This window comes from Pagrus major, chromosome 12, assembly GCF_040436345.1.
Source record: "Pagrus major chromosome 12, Pma_NU_1.0".
In the NCBI taxonomy this organism is placed as follows: Eukaryota; Metazoa; Chordata; class Actinopteri; order Spariformes; family Sparidae; genus Pagrus; species Pagrus major.
Window position 1 is genome coordinate 11410234 of NC_133226.1, and position 11233 is coordinate 11421466.

At 38.8% G+C, this 11233-nt stretch overlaps 1 protein-coding gene across 1 annotated transcript; it reads left to right on the top strand.

Annotated features, from left to right (window-relative positions):
- The first annotated feature begins 1627 nt into the window (after positions 1-1627).
- On the top strand, positions 1628-9557 carry LOC141006429 (progestin and adipoQ receptor family member 3-like). Its single transcript, XM_073478637.1, has 7 exons — positions 1628-1774; positions 2798-3040; positions 3133-3295; positions 5278-5433; positions 5577-5774; positions 5962-6052; positions 6842-9557. The coding sequence occupies exons 2-7, from the start codon at positions 2844-2846 to the stop codon at positions 6979-6981; spliced, it is 945 nt and encodes a 314-aa protein (XP_073334738.1). The 5' UTR covers positions 1628-1774; positions 2798-2843; the 3' UTR covers positions 6982-9557.
- Positions 9558-11233: the final 1676 nt, after the last annotated feature.

The window sequence follows — 11233 nt, forward strand, 5'->3', positions numbered from 1 at the left end:
GTCTCAAGAGAACAAACTGGGTTTGTGATTAAACACACGTCTCTTCAACACCAACACAACTGTCCTCAATCTAAGATGATCAACAGTTCTTTCCAGTAGTTCTTTTCCAGTGTTGTGCTGTAATTACATATTTCATTGTGTTTGCAGGGATGCAGTGCTCTGACTGCCTGTGGCTTCCCAGTAGGTTTAATTGTAACTTTTGAGTAGGATGAAGTCATGACAGTAAACAACTCAAATAATAACATACCAAAGTCAGTGTGTCAGCAAATGTCATTTACTGTGTCTAATCTTGTGCTACAGTCTGGGATCCCTCTGGGATATCACAGACGGCTGTTCTGGATTACGTGATCTGGGCTTTGTTCTTGGGTGAGGTTCTTGGACAAGAGAGGAACCCACGCTGCATGCTCCCTCCAATTCTTGCTATTATAACAAAGACAAAAATGTAACATTTTACACAACTGCAGAGTGAAAACATGAGGAAAGACAGAGAGCATCAATTCATCATTACAGCAGTTTTAAAGGGACAGGCCACCCAAAATGGAAATTCAGTCATTCACTGATCAACCCCATGCCGGTGGAAAGTCGTACTCCACAAAGTACAGTTTGGACCGCTAGTTGCACGGCTAACTGAGCTAACTAGCTAACAGCAGTTAACAGCTACTCTAGTGATATGCTGCCCCCTGTCTGTTCTGAGTATGATTTCCACAGGTGGCCAATTGTCACATATTGCACTTCATAAAATGGCTTCGTACAGCTCATCCAGCCTAATCCAAGTCTCTGGAGGCCCAAGATCTCAAATTGATTTAAAAAGACAATATTTACACCCTTGACATGCTCTTGACATACGCTTTCAGTGTAGCAGCTACAGTAAAGATTTCAGCTTTAACAAGGATGTAAATAACATCAATCCAAATCAATGTTGAATCTTGTGACTTGTCTTGTTCCAGAAATGTTTTGTGGACTATGAAACTTCACCCGACTTTCTGTCTGCATGAGGGTGAGTAGATGACGACTGAATTTTTTAATTTTTGGGTGAACTTGTGCTTTAAGGAAGATACTCACTGTTCACAAAAGGATTTTATGATGTGGGATGCTGATGCAACCTTTTCAATCCAACTGTCTTGCTGATGTAAGGAGGGATCGCCAGATGCTCTGCTGACCTCATTTAAAAAACAAAACAGAGGGTGTTTCTTCATACCACTGCTGATGAAGCTTGAACCACAGCCAATCCCTTCCATCAAAAACAACACAGATGAAATTGCAGGGTGTGGTCACAAGTCTGCTTTATTAAATAGAAAAGCATTTATACAGCCAGAAAACAATCTGCATTGTAATTAAACTGCTGCCAAAAGCAAGGGCGTGATCTTCTTTTCAGCTTTGGTGGAGATATCTGCTCAAAACCACTAGAATAAAATGCGCTTCAGGACATGTAATTCTCATCTAGACAAAACAGACTTAACTCTAAGCCTTTGAGAAAATTAATTTAATGTAGGATTCAAGAGATATTTTGCAGGAAAGTTCAGGAAATGATCTTGTTTCATGAATGAATGAATGGCTACAGGTGCAGTTCTCCACACCAACCAGTTGGTGGCAGCAACGTACGGTGTCGTCGTTTAGTGTAAACACCAGAAAGAAGAAGACCTGCTGAATTCAGTAGCGGAGTTTCTTTGTAACAAAAATGTGATCATCTTTTACCGCAATGCCAGCTTCATAGCCATCCGGATATGGCTGAATTATCTGAGCCAGGACATCGACAGTCGGACCGCGACTAACGGTGAGCTTTGTCACCCCGTTTTCAATCAGTTCAGCTGGCTAAAATAATGTCTGTCAAGGTTAGCATAACGTTACCCGGATGCTAACATGGCTCGACAATAACATAGCGGTCGGACATGCAGTTTGAAGATGTCAGTGTGTCTGCACTGTTATTTAAAAAGCCTCTATCTCAAAGTGGGAGAGATGTTAGTCTCTGAGCTGAAGAGTCAACATGTCGGGTGGTGGTAAAAGAGTGGTAGCTAAACAAATGCTATTGAGTGGATGAAGGAGTCAGTCAGCATCAATGACATCGTTAGCTTTAGCTAGCCTTCCTGTAAACAGTAAAGTCCTATTCAGCTATCCTAAAACATTGACTCTAAACTCATTAATACACGTATTTAAATGTGGAATGAAACGAAGTACATTCACTTAAATACTGTACTTCAGTACAATTTTGAGGTACTTGTACTTTACTTGAGTATTGCGTTTCTTAATGATATATTATACTTCATTTAGGAAGCTAATATTATACATTTTACTCTACTACTTTTATTTAACAACAGTAGTTAATTTGCAGACTCATATTGTTTATAGAAAATATAAAACAACTAATGAATTATGACATATTATTATGCTACCCTAAATTATTTAGAGTAGATAATTAGTTCCAACTTTGTCTTTAGTACTTTAGTGAAGCACACATTCATTATAATGCAGTGATTTAATGTATTTTATTCTGAAATGGCCCTTTTCTGCTTAAAGAGTACTTATGCTTTTGGTATTGTAAGCCAATACTTATGTACTTTCACTTAAGTAAGGATTTAAATGCAAGTATTTATGTCTACACTGTGGTACTGCAGTACTTCTAACCAACACCGGAAGACACGTCATAAGCACAACATGTTTGCACCGTTTTCTTCTCTTGAATCTCTTTGTTGTTACTTGACAAACTAGTCTAACCAATACAACCAGAATTCAAATTATGTAACTGAAGCCAGCGCCTCTTACTAACCGGCGTTTTCTCTTTCCCTCTCTCCAAACTCAGCCTTAACCTCCCCAGCTTGCCTTGCACCAGAGGAGCAGAGGACAAGATGCTGCTGAAGATGCCCCAGAAGCTGCTGAAGACTGCCCACTACATCGAGTTGGGCAGCTACCAGCACTGGCCCGTGCTAATACCCCAGAGAATAAGACTGTACACCTACGAACAAATCCCCCTCTTCCTCAAAGAAAACCCCTACATCACGGACGGCTACAGGGCTCACCTGCCCTCCAAACTCTGCCTGAGGAGGTGGGAAATACACACTTTTTAAATTAGAATTTAAGACTTACTTAATATATTCTACAATACATTCAATCTTTGTTTCTTCTTTTCTGTCACAGTATTTTTATGATGTCCAATGAGACGGTGAACATCTGGAGCCACCTTCTGGGTTTCCTGCTCTTCTTCTCTTTGGGGGTCAACGACCTCTCCTCAGTACTGCCAGCCTCTGGAGCTAACAGAGAGGACTATGTCATCTACACTATAGGACTGTTCTGCTTCCAGGTAAGACTTTTTTGGCTAGTGAGGGTGACATAGGGTGGAAAATCCCTCTCTTGGAAAAGTTAATGACATTTGAGAAAGTCTTGTACCCTCATCCAGACCTTGTGATGTTGTTTAGACAAACTGAATACGAAGATGTTGGTCGATAAGAGCAGTGCTGTGATTTGGGTCATACAGATGGTTTCAATTTACTAAAATAAGGTCTCCTCAGTCCTTCCAGCCTTTATTTTTACAGAAAGAATGTGTATGATCTGCAAGTGTCTGTGATTTAACTACTTGTAATTCTAGTGGCTTCTTCATTTTGTACAGCTGTAAATATTGTGTGTGAAATATATGATATGTGAAATAATCTACACAGTGTCCTGTGTTACAGTGTATTTGTATGGCTTAACAAACTGATTCATGTCGATTCACGTTTCCTGCCACAGGTGCACTCAGTTCACCTCTGCCCACCAGGTGTGTAAGCGGTGTGTAGCTGTTACTGTTGTAAAGGTGGGGCTCAGTGTATTATAAAGAGCTACAATAGGAGTGGCAGTCTAGTTCAGAGTCCCCATTGGCAGCTGTGGAATTGTTCTCTGTAGAGACGATGTTTATTGTCTGTGTGTTAGCTGTGAACCGTTTGTGTTGTAGGTTGTGTAGAAGCTGATAATGGGATTGGTAATGTCAGTAAGTATGTTGTGTAGTATGCATTGTGTAGTAATGTTAGTCTACCACCCTTCTTCTTAAACCCCTTTCTTTGTCCATATCAGTACATGTTGTGTTGTGTGTCTGGATTGTCTTTACAACCATTGTTTCTTGAGAAGCTCATGTATTAGGATTTTGTTGACTTCTAATCAAAAAAGTCAAACAAAACAAAAGTTTATCTGATGAAACCATAAATGACATCATAAAAAAAAAACTTGAAACGCAGAGTTTGTACAAGTGCTGGAAATCCTTCAAAACACTAGTATTTTATGTGATGTTTTCAAGGTTTGAAAAGTACTTATATGTTGCATAAAGTGCTTGAAACTGCTTGAAATTGTAACTGTAATACATTCATAATATGTACTTTTATATTGGCTCAGACATGTTGTATAGGATGCTAAGTCTACTGACAGACAGGTGACACATTTTGAAAAAATAAATCTTTTTTGTGTTTACCTTCATTTTGTCACCCTTCTGTAGAATGCGCTCACAAAACATGTTTGTTGTTTATAGTACAGTAACATCTGATTTAATGTGATGAAGTCAAATAATCATTTTTAGTATATGTCTTTAAAAATGTGTATTTTTAATTTCATTTATCCTTTATCTTAGTGGGATACCCACTGAGACCAAACTCTCTTTTTCAAGGGGGCGGCAACTACAAAACGAAAAAGAAACTCAATCTCACAATCGCACAATTTTAACAACTGCAAGTATTTTCCTTGAGCAGTTTGGCCACTAGCTCGTTGAAAATACACCATATGATACCAGAGAGGAAAGCTTGAAAGTTTTTCCACATAATGGCTGCAGCAATACTGAAGGCAGCCTTCCCCCATTCTGACCTAATACCTTGGCATTGTTAATGTGATCCAGTCATGAGATCTAGTTTCATGTGTCAGGTTGTTGATGACAAAAGACTATTTAAGTACAAAGGGAGTTTACCAGTTAATGCTTTATAAATACAAAGTATACTATGTTGCTTCCTCCGTTGACCCAGAAAGGGCCAACCAACAGTGCTATACAGAACACAGTGGTGAGTTTGAAACCCAGCACCTGCATCAAAATGCACTGCGCTATGATATATAGCATCCCTTGGCTTCAAGATCGAGACTGCCGCATGAGTATAGAGTTTGTCTCCAAAGTCTAATACTGGCAAAATTGTTGCCTGCACATGTAATTAACCACTGATGTAAGTTGCTGGAGAGCTTGACAATGCTTCTTTTAAAAAAGCTTGAAAATTGCTTTAATTTGACTGTGGATAAGGTGTCAGACTGTAATGTTACGGTGTGTTTTCGTCCCAGGTATGCATGTTGTGTTCTGTGGGGTATCACCTGTTCTCGTGCCACCGGTCAGAGAAGACTTGCCGTCGCTGGCTGGCGTTAGACTACGCAGGCATCTCTGTTGGCATCCTGGGCTGTTATGTACCTGGGATCTTCTACGCTTTCTACTGTAATGCTGTAAGTGTGCACACTTCAGATATCAAGTGATTTGTACCACAGCGATTCAGATAGAATAAAGTAAAAGATATTATAGACTTATAGAAACAGATGCTCTAGCTCTGACAAGACTGTATCTAATTGGTTTCTCTCCCGTCTTGCAGTTTTGGCGACAGGTCTACCTGATGACAGTCCTGTCCCTGATCCTGGCCGTCTTCTGTGCTCAGGTGCACCCTCGTTACCTCAGCAACGACTGGCGACGGATACGGGTGACGATCTTCTGCTGTGTGGCTGGAATCAGTGTGATCCCTGCATGTCACTGGGTCTGGCTCAACGGAGGGTTCTCTACTGATGTCGTACAGGTGAGGAAGTACAGTGATAGTAGAAAACAAGCAAAGTGAGAGTGCGCTGATGTATGCTCACATTAAGTTTTTACACCTTTGTATATACTAGTTAGCAGTTTTATTAAGAGTGTTCCTCACTCCTGAATCTCAGCATTTTCTTCCTCTCTGTTCTGTCTTACAAACGTTGTTTTTATTATGTGTGCAGCTGTTCCTGCCTCGTGTGATAGTGATGTACCTGATTGCTGGATCTGCCTTCCTGTTCTACGTCACCAAGATCCCTGAACGCTATTTCCCTGGTGAGTCCTCCTTCTCTCTCTCTCTCTCTCTCTCTCTCTCTGTCCGTCCGTTCGTCCGTCCAGGCCTGAAGTGGGGAGCTTTAAACCAATTGAGACATTTGGTCACCAGAAGAACAATTCAGCAATTAAAGTGACTGTATCAATGACTATTATTAAGCAAAGTAAAAAATATATTTCCCAGTGTTAACTGTATTTTATTTTGTCAGCATTAAGCTGCAGTTCAAGGTTTAAGATGGTTTGAACATGTGTGGTCTGGAACAAAAGCACGTGGTCTCAAACAACTATTTGCTATGATAAGATATAGTGGAGTACTGGGTGCTGAACTGCATTCAAAGTGTTCTGCAAAAGGCATTCGCTTTCAATTGAAACCATCAAACTTGAGCAACCTAAAGCATATTTTTATTGATATTTTAGGTTACTTATGTAAGCAGGATAGCTAGCAAGCTAATTACTGTATACGTTACATGGATTTAGGTCACTCGATAGATCGAAGAAACAGCTCCTTAACAAGATGATTACGTTGTCTCAGCCCATCACAGCCCATCACATCACATAACTGTCATCAGCAGGTGGAGTTTGCCAGTTCATTCAGTTGTAGATGTTCAAATCTCCATTTTTTCTCTGAGCACTTTAATGAGCCCTTTCCATGTTGCCTATAAAGTTTGGACTTTGGTACTCATCCCTCTGCTCTTTGTCATCTCCTGATTTAATTCTGTGAGTAAGTATGTATGTAAGTATGATAATAAACAAAACACAACTTTGAGCCTTGTATTTCCTGTCCTCTTCTAGGCCAGCTGAACTACTTGGGTGCCAGCCACCAGGTGTGGCACATACTGGTGGTGGTGATGTTTTACTGGTGGCATCAGACAGCCGTGAACATCATGCAATTCAGACACAGCCAGGCCTGCCCCACCCGGACCAGCAGCTAAGTTAAACTGATCAAATATTGTGATGGGAAGGCAATCAGATGCAGGCTAATTGTAAGTAGATATCAGTTAAACTCATTATGTTATTATTCAAGGACTTCTTACCAGTTAGCTGCTGGTTAGAAGTTGCAACCTAACTACCACTAACTACCAGCAGCTCCTGACTATTATCTCCTAAGGTTCGAAACCGAGAGTCTGACAGTAGCTTTCACTGAGCCGTTGGTTACTGTCGGACCGTTTGTACCCTGGCCAGCTGTTGAAGACCAGTATCGTCTGTAAGTCTTCTGTCTCTAACTGAAGATGCCAGCTAAGAGTTTTTAGGAGCTCCAGTAAATCTTAAATCCTCTTAACAGAAGCTGAACTGATGTCAAAAGTTATGTAGCCGCTCCACACTGATGGACAGAAAATAACACTCGATGTTGCTCCGTAATCACTATGATCAATGCATGAAACAGGAATTCTTTTGTAGAAACTGACTAACGTTTGGTGTTTTTTAATTGGTTGATAATTGGTTACCATGTTTTTTGTACAGAAGTATTGAAAATCTATCCATAGGGATTCTTTTGAATCAAACAAACATAGCCTGTGTGGACTTCTTTTGCATTTAATTTAGTTTCATCTATCAGTTCCTACAGGATTAGATTGTATGAAATGTCTTGAAAGGTGGAAAGCAGAGGAGAAAAAAACATGACAACTGGAAATTCAACACTGTGAATCTAGTATTTGAAGCTTTTGAACAAATATTTTAATCAACGATCAAACTGGAACATGTAAAAAAAAAAAAAATGTGGGAGCCCTATTTAGGCTACACTGTTTTCTTAGCACTTCTTGATTTGTGTCTTTTTAATTTTGTGTGTTTGTTCTTTGCAACAATTAAGGTGGCAGTTCAAGAAAAAAAAATACTGTAATAACTCTTTACATTGCCCTCACAGTATGTGACAGAGACAGAGTTAATCAACATGTTGTATAGTCATCATCACCTTTGCTATAATTGTCATTATTGGATTTAATCTTTTAAGTAAACCAGGCCTGCCATTACAAGGCAAGTTATGAAATTATTGCTAAATCTACATCTACTGACATCATGTTGCATGATTTTGGTGTCTTATTTGTTTATTAGTTTACCTAATTTGCCCATCACAGCTTTCGTTTGTAGACGCACAATAAATCAGATCAAACTGAATCAAATTCTGGCCAGTAAACAAGTTTAAAGTTGAGGTTTCCAATGAACCGACAATGCTGTGTTTAAATATTGTGGTTCATCCAAATTACAACAAAACTATCTTTAACTTATCTTTACAGGGTAAACATAGTTTTGATTTTATGCATTGTGCGATTAATACAATGAAGGTGAATGGAATTTAGGTTTTGGCGTCTAAAACATTCAAACATGACATTAAAAACATGATTCTAACAGTTTTTTAAGGACGGCTGTACTGTGTGTCTTTGTTAGAAAGTGTTTTAAAAACCTGAGCAAAAACAACCCCAGTTCCCTAAAAAGTTGGGATGCTGTATAAAATCTAAATAAAATCATTTGAAAACAGAACAGAGGAAACAAAAGACTGGGAAAGTTGTGTGATGCTCCAAAAACACCTGTTTGGAACGTTCCACAGGTAAACAGGTTCATTGGTAACAGGTGATAGTATCAGGATTGGGTATGAGGAGCATCGTCGAAAGGTTCAGTCGTTCACAATCAAAGATGGGGTGAGGTTAGACACCTTGTTAGACACCTTGTGAAACACATAAAGGACATTACTACATGGGAACACTTTGTAAATGATTGCATTCTGTTTATGTTTTACACAGCGTCCCAACTTTTATTGGAATCAGGGTTGTAAAACAAAAACTATCTCATGAATTAAAAAATGTTTCTATAAATCTAAAGGTAATTTGGATGATATTACTCTTTAACAATAGCTTGAGTTGTTCGATAAAGACAATGAAGTCACATTTGTGCTGAGAGCTCAGTGAACAGAAGTTCTCACTGACTGCATCAGCCATAGTGGTGACCAGTTATCAGATGTCGTCTCTATCATAAAGGCTGCCAGCGTGTTAAATCATCATTGTCTACTTGAAGCTGTTTAAATAAGGTCAGTGTTTGGAGCAGTTATGTATTTAAATGTTTAGTGTTATGTTTTGTGTTTACTTTTACATAGTTTTAATCACATTTGTACTGCATTTGCCTTATTATCTTTGAGTATTTACACCGTATACACTCATACTGTTTTTTGGTCCAGAAGGAAACAAAAATCGAAAAAGATCAAACTTGGACCGACATCATCTTCGCTGTTACACCACAAGGCCATTATGGTTTTTACTTTATTTCATTTTGCCTTTTTGAGCGTGTGTTGTTTTTATTCTTGAACATGAACTGCCCCTCTCATTAACATATATATTATGCCTGATGTTTTTCTGAATGATCTCATGATTGTTTGATCCTGTGTTTGGGTTTTTCTTGAATATCATTTATATGATGAAGCACTGACACTGACCTACAAGATGTATAATATTTATTTCAGTGCCTATGTGAAAATATATTTTTAAATATTTTGAATGAATAAAGAATGCTGGAAAATACATTGCTGCTCAGTCTTTCGTCCTTTGTTTTTGGATTAGAATTACTCTCCATACAGTGATGTTCACGTTAGTGAACAACAGAGGGCAGCATTGATACAAAAGTTGCCCATTTACATTAAAGAGTTCAAAGAAAATGTGGGTGAACATTTCTGATTTTTGTCATATCACCGTCTCTCTCTCAGTGAGTGGGAACCATGTTTTTCCTTTGCCTCGTTTGACCTACTCGTCCATCCATTGTCTTCTAACGGAGGTGAATCTTGCTGAGTGGAGAGTTTTCTGTTCACCCAGAGTCGAGTGATTCACTTCAGTTAGCAGTTCGACATGCTTGTTAAACACAGGGACTTCTTGATGACTCTGCAAGTCATAGTCACATACTCAGCAGCTTGAAATACACCATAAACACTCCTCTAACTTTAATAAAGATAGTGCACAAAGACTATCTTAGTTGCTGCAAATAACTGTCCATCAACAAATCACCTCATCCAGTGATGAATATTTATGCAAAGGTTGTGTGACACAGTCAGGGTGGGAAATCAGCCTGAGCTAGGAGACTACTGGAACTGCCTTTATAATAGCAATTTTCATAAATTAGCTTATTCATATTCTTGCTGAGGGTTAGATGACAAGATCGATTCCACTGTTAATTGTGACCAGCTGCTGGTTAGCTTAGCTTAGCTTAGCAGACTGTAAAGAGGGAAACTAAGCCAAACTAAGATATCACAATACACTGACCAGCTCCTCTGAATACAAAATCTTTACAAAAACTGAGGTGAAAAAACAATTCACATTTTTATTGGGCCGTTATTAAGCCACTGCTCCAGCACGTAACCTGATTGTAAAAGAGCTGATTGTCATTTTGACATATGCCACACTTCAGGGTTTGCCCAGATTGAACTGAAAAGATATATTTTGTTAATTGGTGAGCTTTAGAGGTACTGGTAATGTAGGTAGATTTTATTAAGCTACATTTGGGCAGAGCCAGGCTAGTTGTTTCCTTACCTTGCAAGTCTAAGAAGGCCGATCACTCTATGAGAAATGCATCACCAGAAAAACCATTGTTTTCCTGGTGTACGCTCCTCTTTTGTGCCGCGTGTTGATTTTTTTCTTGCAGTTTGAAGTAATTTAAATATCTTCAACTTTGTAGCGCTTGTTGATCCATTTGGTGATACCTATAAGAAACCTTAACTTTGAACTTCAGCTCCAAGGCACAGATCTTTGTGTTTTAGAGTTAGTTCGTGGGAATGAAGCATGCTGAGGTTTGAAATAGGTTTGGTCTTCAGACAGGTGTACTTGGACAAATCTGTCCATGCTTCAAATGAATTAAAATGACTAGTAATTATGTAGACTACTATTTCTATCATGTTTAGTTGCCTTACAGACTCTTTCTTTCTGTTCTGTTGCAGTAATCAAAGGAGCCATAGATCGTACATTGTGACACGTGCATGACTTTTCATTTTCATCTATGTAAATATATTTAATCATTGTCAGTCTCGGTGCAGAAAAACTGCTTACCTTCAGCATCTTTACAGTTAATAAGTGATGATGGGCCCTTAACCTCAATGTGTAACTGTGCTATAGATAATTACATGGGTTATAAGGGCAGTCACATGAAATGCTGTAGCAGCGCTATCATTTAGGATGACTATGAGCATAAGAAGACAAACTTAAATGTTAAAAG